This window comes from Ptychodera flava, chromosome 9 (genome assembly GCF_041260155.1).
Source record: "Ptychodera flava strain L36383 chromosome 9, AS_Pfla_20210202, whole genome shotgun sequence".
NCBI lineage: Eukaryota > Metazoa > Hemichordata > Enteropneusta > Ptychoderidae > Ptychodera > Ptychodera flava.
Window position 1 is genome coordinate 4,837,095 of NC_091936.1, and position 19,740 is coordinate 4,856,834.

The 19,740-nt window shown below is 36.3% G+C and overlaps 1 protein-coding gene and 1 long non-coding RNA gene across 2 annotated transcripts; one reads left to right on the forward strand and one right to left on the reverse strand.

Moving 5' to 3' along the window:
- Window positions 1-1,387: 1,387 nt before the first annotated feature.
- Window positions 1,388-5,896, reverse strand: LOC139139817 (uncharacterized). The gene is made up of 3 exons (XR_011553884.1): window positions 5,825-5,896; window positions 5,428-5,658; window positions 1,388-1,883 (listed from the first exon to the last, which is right to left on the reverse strand). It is a non-coding gene; the product is annotated as an uncharacterized lncRNA (long non-coding RNA).
- Window positions 5,897-10,923: 5,027 nt separating this feature from the next.
- LOC139139818 (uncharacterized) lies at window positions 10,924-18,598 on the forward strand. The gene is made up of 6 exons (XM_070708754.1): window positions 10,924-11,043; window positions 11,808-12,220; window positions 12,961-13,188; window positions 13,573-13,710; window positions 14,689-14,862; window positions 17,695-18,598. The coding sequence occupies exons 2-6, from the start codon at window positions 11,914-11,916 to the stop codon at window positions 18,195-18,197; spliced, it is 1,350 nt and encodes a 449-aa protein (XP_070564855.1). The 5' UTR covers window positions 10,924-11,043; window positions 11,808-11,913; the 3' UTR covers window positions 18,198-18,598.
- The last annotated feature ends 1,142 nt before the right edge of the window (window positions 18,599-19,740 follow it).

Here is a 19,740-nt window from a genome sequence, read left to right on the forward strand (position 1 = left end):
AACAAAACAAACGCTGGCTAAACATACAACAGAATAATATGTAAATTTCACTGTCATTTCATCAAAAATGAAGTATGAAATGCCTGACAGTATAAAGAGCCTGTAGATGTACTGTACAAAATTTGTAATGTTTTAAACAAATTACATCTATAATGTATGCCATCATTTCTTGGCAGTTTGATGATACTATCACAATGAACTACAAAGTTGTCTACAATATTAGAACTGTTATTTTTTTATCCTGTTGATAGACTTTTTGCTGGAGATAAGATGAATATCCATGATGGAACAATTATACCTGGATTTTAATTGTTGCACAGCCTTCATTGAATTATATCACCATCTAAACAATGTGATGCCACAATATTGTTGAAATTATGATTCCTTCAAGAGCAATTTGTATTAATATTGGACATACATAATATGCATTTCTTACGGCAAAATGTTAAGTTTGTATCATAAGAAATATTTTATCACATTATTAATAAAGAAAAAATGACGCATTAAATTTTATACACTGCACTTTTTGAATTTGGATCTATTGTGATTAAATTACAAATTTGTCTTCAACTATTGAGTGATGACAATTACAATTCTGATCTGTAAGGTACAGTCTCAGATTGTCCTTTAAGTTTAAAAAGCGAAATCCATTCATTCAGTAAGTGAACTTCACTTTTGCAAACTGCACACTTATGAAGACACAAAATTTTGCTGTAACTGTTTCAACCTTGTTCACGCCATGCTATGGTATTGTACTCAAATTTGATCGATTACTTGACAATGTAATGTGGTCAGTGGATACATATCCTTAAATGGGTTATTCTCCTGATGAAGGCTGTAGTGCTGCAACAGAAATTTCAGTGACAAAAATTCTAGTGTGTTGAGATTGAAAGTTTAGTTGACAATAATTAACTCTGTTTGTTTACAACTGTACTGAGTTTAGCCATTCCACTTTCTTGATAACATTGTAATACATAGGATTGATTAGTTGTTCACAAATAACACATAAATAAAATACAATAGAATAATGAATAACAGAATGAAGAAGCATTTTGACCAAAAACAGCGTTTTGAACTAATTTGCATATTTTCAACTATATCAAAAAACGAAAAACAGGTTGTTTGTCATAATCATATTTTTCATCTACACAACAAATATCAAGTCTCTAAGTACTGCAGTTCTCAAAATATTTCAGCGGACAACATCCTCAAAAATGGACATACCTACATATATACATACCTACATACATACATACATACATACATACATACATACATACATACATAAACACATACATACATACATACATACATACTCTACAAAATATTACAGCAGTCTGGCATATACTGTAGTTTGGCAGATGTATTTTCCCTTAAATGTTTCACATTGTCAAGATATCAACATATTTTGTGTTTGGGTTTTGGTCTATCTACCCCTGTCATGACGGCTTTGTGTAAGTGTTGCTAATTTAGCTTTGACTTATGGGCAAAATTTATGAAACATTCTCAAACTTTTTTTGATGGCAGATTGTTGTGAATTTTGGGTGTCACCAACAGATATCAGGAATGCAAATGTCTGTTGAATTGTTGTTAACTTACATGTAGCAAGATTTGACACTTTTTTGCTACAATGCTCATTAATGATTTTTGTTGTTACAAATTTGTTCAAGGTCTTCTTCACTATGATTGGATGAAGATGGTAAATGTTACTGAAATCAACTTTTCTCACTTCAGTCAGGCTTGCTGAACAAATGTTTAAGGTTCATTTTCACATCTTTTTACTACACATTTTCAGACAGTTAAATGGCTTTGCTCAACAGTTGAAATGCATCATCTTCTGACATTACTGCTTCACAAGTCTCCCTTACTGTGGATTCAGCTTTCTGTTAAGTGAAAAAAGGAAATGAAAATATATAACTGGCTTCAAAATATGGCCAACAAGTCTCTGACAATGACACAGTCCCCACTTGAAATTGTGAATTAGTCTGTCGAAGTAACTATTGAAGTCAAATGATGTATGGAAAAAGAATGAGGGTACCAAAGACTGTTTGTTACTGAGGTCCCCCCCCTCTTGATCTAGATTCAATTCTGTGTCAGTACTTTATTTCACAACAAGTTTTATGGAACAAAATCATATCCTCACGCTTCTCAGAAATTGTTTATCTGTTAACCATCAAAATATGATGATGAGAATTAAAATTGAGGGACCACTGATGTTTGAAACAGTTTACCCTCCTTCCTACAAAGTTGCAATGTACTGAAATAGTTATCTCTCCTTTCTACGAATTGGAATTCCCTGGTACGTAAAAAAAACATTGTTGCTGTTCGATACTACAATCACCACAGATACTTTTGCAGATTCCACAGTTTAATGATGTAAGATTGAACATCACCAGACAGTCTTACTGATATCAAAATATCAAATGAAAATATTTATGGGCTAAAAAGTTTTCATAATCATTCAAACAACGATTACTTTTAAAAACATTGGGAAATTAAATGAACAATATCTTGCTTTAACAGGATTTGGGTTTGGCCCAACCCTTTTTGTCTCAAGAAAAATACTAATGCTTTAGATGCTATTGTACCAGCTTGATCACAACTATGACACCACACATACTTGTATCTACACTGCCACCATGCTACCAAATGCTTTCTTCTGCATGGAAAATTTGTATTTGTGTGGCTAACAAAATTCGTCATGACTTAAAGATTGCTAATTTGACTAAGGAGCTTCTATATGATAAGTTGTCATACTGTGAACACTGACTAATGCTGCAGAAGTATTCTGTATCTGTGGTAATATACACTTCACATTGCTACCTGATTTTTAGAATTGCCACCTAATTATTTCTGGTGACAAAAGTTTACCACAAAAAATGAAAAAAGTATTTCTATCCCTTTAATGTCAAAAAACACAGATAATTAATGTAATACAAACTGAACAAATATTTCTTTAATGTAAAAGCTATCATGGAACATCATACAAAACATCTTGATTTGTAAAATTAGGAACTCCTGAATGCTGAGAAAGCTGTTGCTACACTTGAGATCATAAACTGCTAAAAGTTGCTCTAAAGTGGCTACAAGATTTTGATTTGGCAATGGTTGGCTTAATCATTTGGTGACTTAGGGAGCCCTGTAGTTTATGTGCATACCACGTGGTAGCAGTAAACTAAATGATACTGAAAGTTTCACGTTGGCACAATTTGACACAACACCAGTTGGCCTATTATATACTTACCCTTGATGCACCTACCTGACTTGCCTATGTACTTTGTTGTTTTATTGAAATACATTACATGTCCACCAAAATTTAATTTGCCCCATCTAGACCTACCATGGGTCACTCTGTCACCATGCTAGCAAAAGCAGGCTGAAACACTGCAGCTGTACTAAGTTTCATAAAATTTGATGCAGCACGTGCTTGAGGACATTCACCCCAAATACAAAAATACATGAAATATTCAAATTAGCACTAAATTGAATTGATACTGCTTAATGTAATTGTACACTATTACTGGTGTATCAACATCTGTACCAAGTTTTATCAAATTTGACTAAGTATTTCTTGACATATTTTACACTCCGGAGTCCTACAGCCCTGTGTGCCCTACATAGGTACAAAGCTCATCAAATTTGCTGCATTCTCTCTTGGAAACAACTTTTTTCAAAAATCACTAATTGTGCTCATTAGTACTAATTATGCATGCTACATCCAAAACAATGGACTTGCATACCAGTATGTACCGGGTATGCTATAGTGTACTTTCCTTGTACTAAGTATGAAAGGAATTGGCTCAGGCATGTGAGAGATATCTGTGTGGACTGACAGACCAGAAGGATGGAGCTTATTTTTATAAGTTCTCCAACTAATGACCGGTTGCTCCCCATCTGATGAGAAAAGAAGTACGTTTAAACAAAGAATATGAAAGTATCAGACAAAAAAGTTTCAGAGAATGAAATATATTATTTGCCAAAACCATGATAGAGGGACTGTGGCAAAAAATATGAGATATTTGGTCAAGAAATAACTTCTAAAGTAAAAAACTTTTATTTCTTTCCACAGAGTAATGGGCTAGCTTGTGTATCTCATGTACCGTACAAAGTAGCGGTAATCTCCCCCTCACTGTTTTGGCAGTAGTTTTCAAAGACCTTGTACAGTGTACTATGATTTTATATCTTAATTGTTACAAATATCTACATTGTTGAATATTTTTTACCAGTACCAAACATGTGTGTGATGCCTTAGATATCTGTAATTGGTATCCAATCATTGTAGGGAGATTAAATGTGTTGATGTATTTCATAAAGTTTTATCCATTCATGATTTTCATCACTGGAAGACATTGTTACATTAGAAAGTATTTGGTCACATGATATCATCATGAAATGGCCTAATTTCAAAACATGCCATACACTACTTTTACGGAGAGAGTAAGAAGTCCCAGGTCAGTCATATGGCGAAATGACTAGCAAAACTGCCAGTCATTTGATGAAGTTGTAAACAGTTTGTGTTTAACTTCGCTGATAACATGGGCACCCTAAAAGTGGACATTGTAGCCCCCTGTTGTGATGTAAAATACAAGATACCACTTCCACACATTAAAGCCTGTACTCAATTAATTAGTTTATTGAAACAATCCCTCTCTTATAGGATCAATGTGTTATACAAACATGTACCATGCAGACAGTGTGTTTTGGGGAATTGAAATCAGCTGCACTGTTTTTCTTGAACCTAAAGATACACTGTGATAAGGCGAAAAAACTATATATGCAAGAAAAAATTTTGTTTTATATAATGACAAAGTCTGTTACAATTTTAGGTTTTTTCCTTTGCTTTTTGTGTAATATGACAAGTAGTCTTGACAGTTGTATATGGACTGGTGTTATGCATGATAATATTATCTCAATCTTGAACACAGGGTGCCAATCGTCAACTCTCATTTACAACCGTCGGTAGCAATAGGGGAACCCAACGGCCAGCTTTACAGTGGGCCATACTATCAGCAAAGTTATCACCAAACTGTTAGTGTTTATGACTTGGCTGTTTTGCTAGTCATTTCGCCATATGAGTGGCCGATGCACTTTTGCACATCAGTTTCACAAAATACAAAATTTCACACTAATTCGAGACTTTTGGAGGAGTGACACGTTGCCTGGCCAACTGTCATAACTGATGATCATCACAATGATTTTCAAAATATAAGACACATTGATTTGCTCTTTAACAGAGGAAATTTCAAAACACATGACAAAGGATGCATCGTCCTTGAACGCTGTGGTTTCGGTGTTTCATACTAAATTAAGGTACAAAGTCAAGCGAATTATGATCTAAGGATGGAAGAAAAAACGAGATCTGAGTTACGTAGAACATGGTAGGAAGAGACCTACCTCCATGCGTAGAATAAAGAAATGGCTACCAACCGCACTCGTGTTTTCCAATGCATGCATGTCTGCCAGCAATCACCCAGCCTTGCGGTTTTCCGGCTTTTACATGTAATTGTATGATGCAGATCTGCTCAGTCTGTTCATTGGCCCACTTGGAAATCGATGTAAAGATATGAGAGGATGAAAAAACAAGACTCTGTTCCAAAATAGAGTTTATTTCTAAAACTTCGACGTTTCGATTCCACACAGGGAATCTTCATCAGGAATCTAAAAAACAACAAAATTACAGTAAATACGGGACTAGTAAAAACGAAAAAGAGCAACACTGGCGTAAAACCATTTAAAAACTATTCGAAAACTGAGTTGTTGGTTATAAAAGGAACTATAGCTAAAAATCAATCTGTACAGACGAGAAGAAAAAGTTTGAACTTACAAACAGAAGACGAGTGAACACTCAGTCTAAAAGTAGCGATGTTGACCGCCGGGATCGTACAAAGCCAATGGCGCGAAATACAATGAAGGGAGGCTCCCCAGAACAAACAACTTACAGACATGAGGAAAGGACTCCCTAGCTGTAGATGAAGCGGATTTGAAAACCTATAGGAACTGTACTTTATTCACCAGTCCTTTTTATTGATGCCGTTGGGTGACAGAGTACCAAGCTTATGAATGAAATGAAGTTCAAGCTGCTTTCTTATTTTATCTGCTTTTGAATACACTTTACAACGACCAGAGAAACGAAAATTATTGATGTTGTGCCCGGGTTCATGAAAATGGTGGGCTACTAGAGTATGTTTATGAGTTCTGATACTGTATAAATGTTCATTAATTCTGATACGGAGTTCACGTTTCGTTTCGCCTATGTATAATTTGTTACACTCATCACAGATGATGACGTAGATGATATTGCGTGTATTACATGTTACATGTCCGACAAGAGGTTTAGATTTTCCAGTGAGTTGGTTAGTTATGGAATTTTGTTTTGTTTTCAACATGTGGGGACATGCTCTACATTTGTTGGCAGGTGTACAAGTACCTGGTCTGTGTCGTCCTGTGTGGATGTTTTAGGGACTGGTCACGTTCTTCAGCCGGGGGGGGCGGTGGATTCATGGGGGGGGTTCACCTGTTTTTGACTTTGGTGATAGGGGGGTCACCATGTTTTTGAAATGCCCAATAGGGGGGTCAGTGTGTTTTTGAATTTTGACACAGGCTCATCATTGCCTAAAATGCTAGTGTCAGCCACAAAATTCATCATTCAGTTGTATTTTTCGGCGCGCCCTTCGGGCGCGTAACTTTAATAATCAGTCATATTTTCAGCACGCCCAACTTTAACATATCAAGCATACATACATCAGAGATATCTGTATGTTCAATATTTTCAGCGTGCTCTTCAAGCTCATTACTTTAATATATCATACATCTTTCAGCATGCCCTTCAGGTGCATGACTTTAATATACAAGGCATATATATCAGAGATATCAGGATGTTTCATATTTTTTGGCGCGCCCTCGGGCGCCATACTTTCAGAGATATCTTGATGTTTGCTAAGTGAAAGTGTACCATTATGAAATCTGCATTTCATATGATAAGGATGACAAATTCCTGATACTTTTCTGTTCTCTCTGTGAGAATTCAGTATGAGAAAGCAACATGCACAAATATTTCACAATATATATTTGATACAGTGACTTATTTTAGAGATAGAAAAATGACAAGATATCTTTCCTTCTCATTGATGCAATTATTTTCCTTTGTTTCATAGGTTTTCTGTAGAAAGATGCTTTTTTATGAACAAAATAACAGTTAAAAAGGCAGTTTTTGTCATTATTAGCTGTGCTTTTATGGTTTCAATGTTACACAAGAAAAGGTCCTCTCAGACACTGTACACATCAGATTTGGCTAAAAAAAGATTGGCTAAAAAGCTCTCTATGGCTCCTCAGTAGATTTAATTGGATGGTTGGCAAGTCTTAACACCCATCAAAGTTTTTGATTCACTGCTTTTTCCTCTTTGATATTAATGATTGACATCCATTTCTGTACAACAGTTCAGGACATCTGGTTAAGCAGAGAAAGTGTGAAATACATTCACAGCTCATTCAAAATACAGCTCATTCAAAATGTACTGTATTTAAACTTTAAGATTGACACTTTGAAATTCCTATCTTACAACTGACATGTCAACAATTTCACTAAAACATAGAATGACTATTTAAAATATAAATATATGTAAAATGTAAATATAATATATATATATATATATATATATATATATATATATATATATATATATATATATATATATATATATAATTTATTGTCAATCTTTTGTTTTACCTTTGTCGCGCCCGGGGGGGGGGGTCACCCTGTTTTAGAAATTTGGAATAGGGGGGTCACCCTGTTTTCAAAATTTGGAATAGGGGGGTCAGCCACTTTTTGACGTCGGCAAAAAATAATCCACCGCCCCCCCCCCCCCCAGGCCGAAGAACTGACCAGTCCCTTAGTCCGGGCTTTTACCAGCATTTTTCTTTATGTTTGGTGTTTGTCGGAATGCTACAACAGGTGGTTTGTCAAATGAACTTTTGTTTCTTGATTTGATTGAAGGATAGGCCAGTGTTTGTTGATTATGGAGGAGATGCTGGGTAGTGACGGGTGGTACGTCAGCACAAATGGAATCCTCGAAGGCTGGTCAGTGTGTTTGATTTTTTTGTGTAGTTATGAGTTTTTCCCGGGAATGATTTCTTGCTTTGTTGATTGCAGTGATGATTGATGATTGCTTGTAGTTTCTATCCGTAAGATGTCCTATGTACAGGTGTAACGGAGTTGCCGGTGTACATGCATAGAGAGAATGGGAAAAACGACGTAGGTCGCTCAACGTCACTCCCGTCCTGATGGGAGTGACGTTGAGCGACCTACGTCGTTTTTTGGTCACGATTACAGTTTTCTTTTACAATTATCTACAACATCGAACAAACAACAGCAAGGAATGACACGTTGTTTTTTTATATTTTTTATTATCGTCATCATCATCACCATCAACAACAACAATAACAACAACAACAACAACAACAAGATTACTCAGTTCCCTGTGGTTTCAGGTTCCATATCGAGTTGGATCGTTCGCACATGCGCGGGGATAAGATCGGCAAGGCATAAAACCGCACTGCACCGGAAACACTTGCACAAGCTGAACCATAGGGGATTTGATCTCCGATGATGATGATTAAATATTTAAAAATGAAGATAAATAAAATTGGACTCAGTACAATTTGGTTCGTTATTGTTGTTGTCGTTGTTGAAACTACTATTTGATAAAGAACAAAGTATGCGCTGCAAATTTCAACACAGCCAACTATACATGTGCGTTGGCAAATTCATACAAGCCTAACATTACCCCAAGGGGTGTCACTTCATGTGCCACACACTTTTTTTTCAATCGCCAAAAATGCACCTAGCAAGCATCAAATCGGTAAAATTCGACGTAGGATCAAAGCACATTGGTCCTCTCAATCATACTTCAAACATTTTTTACCTCCTTACCGATGAAAAGTCGAGAAATCACAGTTTTTTTCAGCGCATCAGGTGCCGTCTCTTACATTCCAGATTAAAAGACCGCGCGTTATATTAAGTCACATCATATCAATAGAAGCCAAAGTTTCGCTGCTGGAGTGAAAATCTTGAGTACCTCCTTGGAAAATCGGCGCGACTTACGTAAACGAACCAAGATTTTGTTCACAAAAGGAGTTAGGGAATGAGCAATAATCAGAGTTCAGGCAGGTATAGGTCATTTTATTGAATGACGCTCACTTTGGTTTATTTTGCCGTTCAAAGTTCCGATACATGTTGTGTCGTCGTAATAGACCCACTTTCGATGGCAGGTGCCCGCAGCTATCCGTGGCGGGGTGACCTTTGACCCGCATAGCGAATCCCGCTACCCCCGCCAACAGATAGCTGCGTTTCCACAGCTACTGGGTAGTATGCTAAGTAGAGCGATTTTCGGATCGATCTATTGATCCCGTAGTCGATATGCCCGCCACTGCAACCTAAAGTGGCGGGCATATCGACTACGGGATCAATAGATCGATCCGAAATCGATCTACTTCGCAGTCTACCCAGCTAAGGAGCGCCTGTGGGTTATTTGCCCCGAAAAATGAGTCAGTGTCTGTTCACTGAATTCAAAAACCGGGCCCATTGACAACACAGCTTGCTTCCCTGATTGTGCAGTCTGCACTGAACACGTTTCTGTGACAGTAAAGTCCAATTTTTCGTATCAATTTTTCTATCAGAATTATTTTCAGAGTGTTATGGACATTCATATGATGCACAAAAACTTCAGTTTGTCTCCTTTTCTCAATCGTACAGAGATAATGTGACACAGAAACCTTATCGGGCTAGGGCAATGAACTTTTGTGAACGTAACTCTCAACTGGCTGATAGGCTTACATATGCGAAATCAGCGTACGGAAATGTACGCGTGGTATTGTTTCAACAGCATTTTATTAAAATAGTTCAAAAAGTATCAAAATCGAACTAAAATTAGTTCATACGTTTTGTCATATCATTATTTTTACTTCCGGGTTTACGAAGCTCTAAAAAGTCTAGGGTCGGGGAGATAAAATTGAGGTAGGTCGGGTAATCGGAACAGCACGTATATTTTTATTTTGGCCTTATATGAGCTTCATCAATGACCGCAGAGACACATTAGACACAAGATGCCAGGGAACAAAGTTTAATTTATTTGATCAGCTTTTCTTTAAAAAAATAATCTAACCCTGTCATATTTTTCATTTTTCAACAACTACTCAACGATCACCGTGACCGTGGAAGGGAATCGAGACAAAATTACAAAGTCCCAATGTCTATAAATTAAAAACAAAATATCAATAATACGCAACAATCATAAATGATTTAATGTGTCATGGTCTCCAAGCAAATTCTATAAAACGGTTTGACCTTAAATTGCTGTTGCTGTTTTGGGAATGTGAAACGTTGTAGTCAACTAGCTGTATATTTCAGGCGGGATAACCTTTTCTTTGATATCTTTCTACTAAAATGACTCGCGAACCAACTTTAGAATTTACAAGGAAAACTGTGAAAGTATAAGCATTTTCGTTTTGGATATCGATGTTGGCAACTAATTTCACCTTTTAAACCCATCATGTAGAGGCACTTCAGCAGGTTTGGGTCTGACACTTTTGCCAGCGCACATGTCTCTTCCACAAACACTAGTCAAAATCGGGAACTATTTCATTCAGCGGGGTTCCGCGAAGCATCTTGTAAAAAATAAAACTATAATTGTGTGCAGGAAATCACTAGTAATCTACATTGTGAACATAGTACTTGTCAAAATATTTCTGGAAGATCCAAAATGCCATGTAAAAATGTCCCTCTGCCGGTGAAGCTCGTTTAATATACACAGTCACTTGTGAACCGATACACACAAGATTAGAAAATGTTTCTAAAGCATAAGCTAACCCCAAATTAAGAGCGGCCGTTCGTTCACAAGAGTCTGAACTTATTCCGAACCCGAATCCGAAATCAAGTTTATCGTGAAGCCAAGTTTATGTTCTTCTTTGGCGTGCACCCCTGTCTGTCTCCACATTACCTCCAGGAAACCAACGTAATACTGTGGATTTTTCAGCGGTTAATGGAAGGTAACGTGAAAATGGAAAGCGATTTGAGAAACCTATGATAGCCTGTAGTGCAACTCACAGTACGTGTGGTTCGATATTGCTGCGAAAACGAGCCCTGCCACTCCTTGACGTGTTCTGCTGGCCTACCACTCCAATGACCAAGCTACCCGAGTGGCAGAGGCTGCGGATTCGCAGCAAGGTTCGATACACAGCGGCCGCCGTGGTATGCATAGAAAAAGGAGCCGCTGTGTATCGAACCACAAGTATTTACTGTGGTGCAACCTCAGTTTCGTTTGGTGCGTCCCGCCCTTCGATCGCGAAGCGAGGCGAGGCTCGATCCCCTTGTTATGTACGTGACTTACCACGCTATGCTGTTACTCCTATGGACGGTACATGGATTCTTCTAAATCACTGCCCGAGGAAGCCAAAGTTTAAATGATCCAAGTTGTATATAAACTCTATATAAAAGGAGACGGAATTAGTTGTCGTCAATCAATTTCTGTCAATTTCAGAACCTGGAAAATCATATGTGGCCCGCTTGGTGGCTGTTGCCTGGCCAACTTGATTTTGAGACCATACCATTTTAAGACAGACTGAGGATCTTTTCAAGCAAACTGTAGTTATTTAATATTCAACAGTCCAATATATATATATATATATATATATATATATATATATATATATATATATATATATATATATATATATATATATATATATATATATATATATATATATATATTGTTGTTATTTGTATATGAGTTATTATTTATTTTCACTTGCAGGCTAGCAGTCTGGTGTGCATCCTTTCGTAAGCTGGTGAATCCATGGAGTTTTGCACAGTTGCACATTAGGTGCATGGATCAAAATGTTATTATTACCAGCTGAAATATGGCACAGCTGCATAGTTGCCTCAACAACGACTCTATGTTAGCTGAACAAGAGGACAAAGTGCAAAGACCAGACACAGTAAAGAACATGCTTTATCAGCGTCATTTGATATCAAACTCACATCGTAAATGGATAGTCATACTTATCTTATTTACAACATGGCTATTCTGGTTGCTGTGGTACTTAAATACAAGGACATCAAAAGTGAAACAGTATGGTGATCTTATTGTATTGCCACAGGAACATGCCAAATTGAAGGGTGCTTATTGCCTTGACGGATCAGCACCTGGATACTATTTCAGAAAAGGTTTGTTTATGTGTAGAAATGTAAATTGTCTATGCCGCTGACGGAAAAATAGCTACTCTTTTTTCTTTTTGCCAATGCTGATTGGAGAGATGATGTAACAGTTCCAGGTATTAAATTTTACAAGAGCAATCATGTCTAGGAAAGGAGTCAATTTATTAGCCCAGACTAACAAGTTTGATTGTCATATTTCTGGATATGGATATTTAGGTCAAGTTGAATGAAACTCATAACTTTGTGCTGTTTTAGCAATGCTTGGAGCCTATTCTAATTAGTACAACTCGTTCATACGACACTCATGAAGTGACACCTTTAATTGTTTTAATGTATTCTAGAAAATAAGCAGATTCAAAGTCAAAGGAAGACACAAAATGATATGAAGTGATGTATGAACATGCAGTGAATGCATAACTTGTTTTCGAAAATTTAAATCAGTCGTCTTTCTCCTATTATTGGTCGCAGTTCAAGTTATGTATTGTATTCATGAGAAAGTGAGCACAACGAATGACCTTGATCTTCAGTTCTGATTACAATCACAATTTCTATTCATTTGATATGTTGTCTAACCATTTCCATCAAAAGCTCAATGCATCTGTGTTTTAAGAAATAGCAAATAATAATAATCCTTAATAATCCTTCCAATAGGTTAGTTCCATGTCCTTGAATTTGTAATGTATTATGAGGAATATTAGATGAAGAAATAATATTCAACAAGATTTAATTTCACAAACTGCATTTTTCAGGTAGTGGTAATGGTAGGAAGTCATGGGTCATCTACTTGCAAGGCGGTGGTTGGTGCTTCAGTATATCTGAATGCTATGAAAGGAGCTTCACAAACTTTGGTTCTTCAGATGAATTTCCTCCCCAATACAGTTTTGATGGCTTTCTTTCCAATGATGCAAGGACCAATCCAGACTTCTACAATTGGAATGTAGCCTATTTTGCATACTGTGATGGGGCTTCCTTTGCTGGTAAGACAAGTCATTAAAGATTCTGACCTCACACAAGCCTAAACACCAAATTTAGTTACAGCTTCATTTATTTCGATGGCATATTTGGACTTGTATGCGGGGAAACAAGGGTGACAGGATTTCTGTTACAAAAAAGATGCAAATGCGACATTACATGATTTATCAGGCAAGCCAGTCGTTTATTCTGCTGTGTGACAATCCTCTTGCAGTGATCTGGCCAGATGTTACCATAGTGAGGCCAATGGATCATAATGATGATGGAAGTTATATTAAATTTTACAATTTTTTCATATGCAATGAGCAACTTTCTCAACATAGCCGGAACTGAATGTTTTTCAGCAGAATTATAAATCAGTCTAATTATTCTATCATATCACTATCCAGGTAACGTGGACAAGCCAGTTAAAATCAACGGTAGGAATATTTACTTCCGTGGCAAGAGAATACTGGATCTGCTGTTGGATCACCTGCTGGAACATGGGTTATCCAAAGCTGATAGAGTCATACTCAGTGGTGTTTCAGGTAGGGTACTCAAACACTGTTACAGCATTAGTCACAATGAAAGCTCATTGAAAGACATTAAATAATTGATATGGTCACGGTTCCTGTTTCACAGTCCTATCCATGATTTTATGTAGGCTAGTACGTTATATTGACTCTGGTCTAATTTTTCATAGGTAACATTTGCCTGATCTACCAAATAATCACAGGATAGCTACATGTACATATAGTACATGTACATGTATGGTACTGTTCACCATCTATGCATCTATGCAATATTAGGGATTATATCATACCAGTATATTGATAACCCAAATACAGTGAACTGATTCGGCAAGACGCGAAAAGAACCATGGTATATTGGCAACATACCACAGCTGGCACACGCACAAGCTCTCAGCTTGAGCAAAAATCCGTTTTTGACATTCCATACCAGAACTTCAATATACTGTTATGATATAATAGCAATAAATCACACCCAACGACGGTATACCACTCGATTTTGACCAGTTTACTCCACATATGCACTTTCTATCACTCGAGCATATATGTCGTGAACTGGTAAAAATCTAACGGTATACCGTCTCTGGGTGTGCTTTATTGTCCCCACTTAAATATTAGATGATGATTCATTTCGACGATGCCAGAAAATGCCATAATAAAGCTACTTTGTGAAGTCCAAGAAAAGTAAAATGTAAAGTCCAAGAAAAAAAGCAACCACTATCAGGCAAATGTTAATGCTGTTCTCATGAAATTTGTATTAACAGATAGTGAAGTTGAAGACCCGTATATTTTATACAGTGAAATAATTATTACCATGTCACAGATTTGATATCAAGTAATTGTGCTCTCTGATGAGAATAATTTTTTGATACCCTCCGTAGTCATTACACTTGTGATATACACACACCAAAACACTGTATCACCCAAATATACCATCTCGAAATAAGTAGAATTTAGTTCAAATGAGCAAACCTGGTTTTCTTTGTATATCTACAGCAGGAGGATTAGCCACATTCATCCATGCAGATTATATCCGCAGCAGATTGCCGCAGTCAGTAAATTTCTGTGCTTTTCCTGATGCTGGCTACTTTCCAGATGTGAAAAATATCACAAACTTCCAACACATCCGTGGCATGTATCAGAAGGTCTTCAAATTACAAGAGGTTCAAGGTATGCATTTAAAAGCATAATACCAGCAACTTTTGGTGAAATTTTCATCGTTTTCAGTGAAAACAAGTGACTTGTCTTCTACGTTTGTCTCTACTTTCCTGATGTAAGCCTTGCAAACACAATATGCTGTGTACAATACACAATGCAACATTCCCAAATGAATTCCTGTCAAAGCTAAAATTCAACACAATAACATTGAACACTACATACATACAAGGCTAGCTTTCCAAGTTGAATACTTGGCAGTTTTCAATGTGATTTGGGGGACAAGAAGCTTAAAGGCACATGAGCTGCAACTCAGTGAAATTTGTCCAACCTTAAGGTACCTTCACTTTCCTCAGATATTCATTGCAATCTGCAAATTGAACGATATAGTCATTAACTATGCCTCAACAACGTTTGCTTGTGGCAGAATAGGCAAGAAAGTGAAAAGATTTTTGTTCATTTTAAATTTCTCGCCATTTTCAAAATCTTGCCATGTGGGAAAAACTTGAGATCTAATAGGACCACTCTCTTTTAAATCGTAAAAGAAGACAGTTATGAATAGCCATCTCATTTTCATAATAATGCTAGTTTAGTGTCAATGACTTAATGTCCTTATGAGAAAATAATTTTCATCTTTAAATGAGGAATAGCTAGCTGTCTGTCAATAAGGATTCTAGCCAATAAGGATTATAGCCAACGCAAGTCACTGTGCCATTCTGAAATATCTTTAATATTTTAAATTTTGAATACATAGGTCTACGTGTGTACAGTGATATACTTGCAAGATATTATGGTCACTTTAGTTGAATAGATGCCCCTGGAAGGAAAATGTGAAACATGGAAACATATTGGTTTATTTTTGTCTGACTTATGCTTGTATAGCATTTGTATTGAGGAGCATATTGCCTTTTGTCAATATAAAAATACAACTGTAGCTAGATCACTATTGACTTGTTGTCAATGCATAACACACAGCTGAACAATCTGATCCAAACGTGTGCAATATCCACACTGTGTACTGAGAGAATTCCTACTAGTACTAGCTGGGGAATTAATAGTCATGTGAAAAAGCTGTCATAATTAGCTGTATGGATACATGTTTATGGATTTCTCAGAGGTATCAAAGTACAGTCCAAAGTTATCTTAATGATCTATCTTACAGGGTGGTCACCTCTTTCACAGTCTTTCTATGGGCGGAGTGCGGGGGGGGGGGGGGGGGGAGAGACTGTGCCTCTTTATGAGATTTTACATCTTACGGACCTTCTGTAGAGTTTTATGTAATAAGTAGCAACATGTAAAACCTCTGATTTGGTACTATAGCAGTATTTTCTGGTAATGGTAAGCAGTGTTGACAAAATGTCATTGAATTATCACACTTACATCAGCAGTCAAGCATATATATTTTTAGTGGTATCATATGTTTCAATATCAATGTATTTTTCAGTTATGCAAGACCATATTTTTAGCAGCTAGAACTATCATATTGGAGTTTACCAATGTGTTAGTCCATCGCCTCATTCACCATGCAGGTGGAAGAGAGAGACTGTGCCTCTATATGAGATTTTACATCTACGGACCTTCTGTAGAGTTTTATGTAATAAGTAGCAACATGTAAAACCTCTGATTTGGTACTATAGCAGTATTTTCTGGTAATGGTAAGCAGTGTTGACAAAATGTCATTGAATTATCACACTTACATCAGCAGTCAAGCATATATATTTTTAGTGGTATCATATGTTTCAATATCAATGTATTTTTCAGTTATGCAAGACCATATTTTTAGCAGCTAGAACTATCATATTGGAGTTTACCAATGTGTCAGTCCATCGCCTCATTCACCATGCAGGACAATTCCCAGCTAAAATGTAATACCATACACAAGTGTTCATTTGTCTCTCGGTGGCCTAGAGTGACTGTCATCCATAGGTTTGACTGTAGTCACATTGTGGTGTACCCTAAATTTTGCTAAGTAACAAAACCATTTAATGATGTTCTGTATTCTCCAACTGTACAGAAAACACCAATACATACCACCATGGCTTTGAATCAGTAGCTAGTTTGTTTTTTGCCATTTCAAAATCTACAACAAATGTTTTAAGTTTGTTTATACTGCACATTTACGCATAACTTTGAGATGCACGCTGGGGACTGATATTTGGACTCTCAAACTTTTACAATACCTTTTGTTGGGTCTCATTATGAGGCTCATGGAGTAACCTAAGTTTTTACATGCGTATTTTTTTGAAAATTGAAAATTTATTTCCCCCCCCCCCCCCCCCCCCAGTGATTTAGGGTAATGCAGAAATGGTGGCCATTTTGGATTTCTGGTATTGGAGAATACTGAGTAATTTGTTCTCTAATACCAATATTTCACAGTAACCCAACAGTGACCCCTGACTTTTATTTTGTATTTCGAAATAGAGTGATTTAAAGTTTCCTTGAGGAAATTTGATCTAAAGTTTCAGTCTTTCAATTTCAAGGTGCTTAGTACCTTAATTATGTCAGGTCAAATGCCAAGATGAATGACACTATTGTACAGATCGTAAAAATCAGCTGTTGGTTTTACAGTTTTTACATGCCATTAGCGAAATAAGTATGGCCATCCTTGATTTAATATGTATTGTTCACAGCCAAGTTTGATTGCCAAGCAAATTAATAGTTCCTGTTGTGTTTCACAAACACTAAAAATGCATTTATTTTTCCTTTATAACAGTGATAAATGTTTCTGGTCAGAAAAGTTTCAACATTTATTGAAACTCTGATAATGCTATTCACCTCAATATCAAACAGTTGGAAACCAAAGCAACTTCAGTGATAGTGTTATGTTTTTTTTGTTTTCTTTTGTAGGAAGTTTGAACAAAGATTGCCTTGCTGCCCTTGGCAATGACCCATGGAAATGCTTCTTCCCCCAGTACTCTCATAGCTTTATCAAGACACGTATGTTCATTCTCAACTCTGCATATGACTATTGGACGATGTGGTTTATCATACATCTAAGATGTCATCCATCACTTTGTAATATTCAAAGTAAAAACTACTATTCTGTTTATTATAAGGACTTCATGAATATTGCAAAACATTTGTATGATTCTGCAAAGGATGGTGTTTATACATCATCATGCTACGCCCACTCACAAGCTGCATTCGACAGAGAATGGTTTACAGTACTTGTCAATGGTACAACACCACAGAAGGCCTTCTCTGATTGGTACTTTGGCAGAAAATCTGTCCAAGAATCCAAGTACTGGGATTGCACAACACCAGCATGTAATCCAACTTGTGATTGGAGTGTAGATTTTTATGTGAAAGTCACCTCAAGACTGAAAGAGACAAATGATTTCTATGTATAGGAAGATAACAGACAGGGTGCCATACGCAGGGTATTCGCACAAAGGCTTGCAGTGTATTCTACAGTTGTCCCTGCATGAGTGTTCAACAGGTGTGGGAACATAAAAATACTCTGCAAACCCAATTGCAATTAGCTCAGGAATTGCATGGCTGCACTCATTCACCATAGACTTCTCTTATTTAAGCAAGTAAACCTTAATCGGGGATGGTATATAACACAAAATTTTGACAAGTTCACAATATATACCGGTATATATGCACAAGCAAAAGCCAATGTATATATGGAGTGAAGTAGTCATAATAGATTGATATGCCCATTACAGATGTAGTTTATTGTTATGATGTCATAACTGTATGTTGAAATTCTGGCATGAAATGTCATTAAAATCAGAATTTACCTCAAGCTGACAGCTGGTGTGTATTCTAATTGTGCTATATCGAGAATTTAGAATGGTTCAGATTGTTGTATTTGCACCATCAATATACTGGTAAGATATAATATTACATAATGTAATGTTACTAAGAATATACAAAAAAAACTGATGCTCAGTATAATGCCTTAAGGATGATCGAGTCACTTGCTATGTCATCATAGCTGCAAACAATAGAACGTGCACTCTACGATGCGCATGTCAACTATGATGTGCATGTCCACGGTGTAAAAAATTACACCGTGGTTTTGATTGAAACCTATCTTCATACAACTTATTGTCAGAGCTTATAGCATAAAACGGATGTGGTTAGTGATGATTGAATGATCATTACATTATCTTGGAGTTGTAAGTTTTAAATGTGTGAATGTTGATATATTTACAAAGTATTTAAACTCCCAACAAAATTTGAAAAGACATATTTCTCATCAAATTGTGATTTTCCCCATTTCACATATGGGGAGAGGGTGATGTTAAGCCATGTAGCATTGTAAATAGGTTGGTGACCCCATATTTTTATTTGATGCATATAATGTGCAATATTTGAACAATAATTTCTATGAAAATAAACAAATTTGTTGGATTGAAAATCTAAATAATTCTACAAAGTATGGATAAAGCGTGTTTATTACATTTAAGTTTGCAACAGCTTTAACTGTTGTTTTGGAAAGCCTGAAAAGTGATAATTTAAATTGTTATGCACATTTTCAGCGGAAAAATAGCTAAAACTTTCATTTATTATTCAATGTTGTTCACATGTAAATAAAACAAGTGCAGCATTTCAAGAAAGGAGCTGAAAGTAAATATATTGGGTTGGGCAACGATACGGGAGATTCATAATTTCTGTCATTGAATGGGATAAATGGGTGTATTTGAAATCCTAGCTACCAAATTAATCTGGTGACATATTGATTTTTTGTCATAATCTCATCGTCACATATGACAAAAATTGTTGGTAAAAAAATTAGTGGCTCGATCACCCTTAAGTTTAGCAAAATGATGTGTAACAGGTTAAATTTTTTTGTAATTAGGCTCCATATTCAATGATGTCATTGAATTCTCATTGGTTGGTTGTGCCACATCCCAGCTCTGATTCTCCAAAATCTAGTCAGGT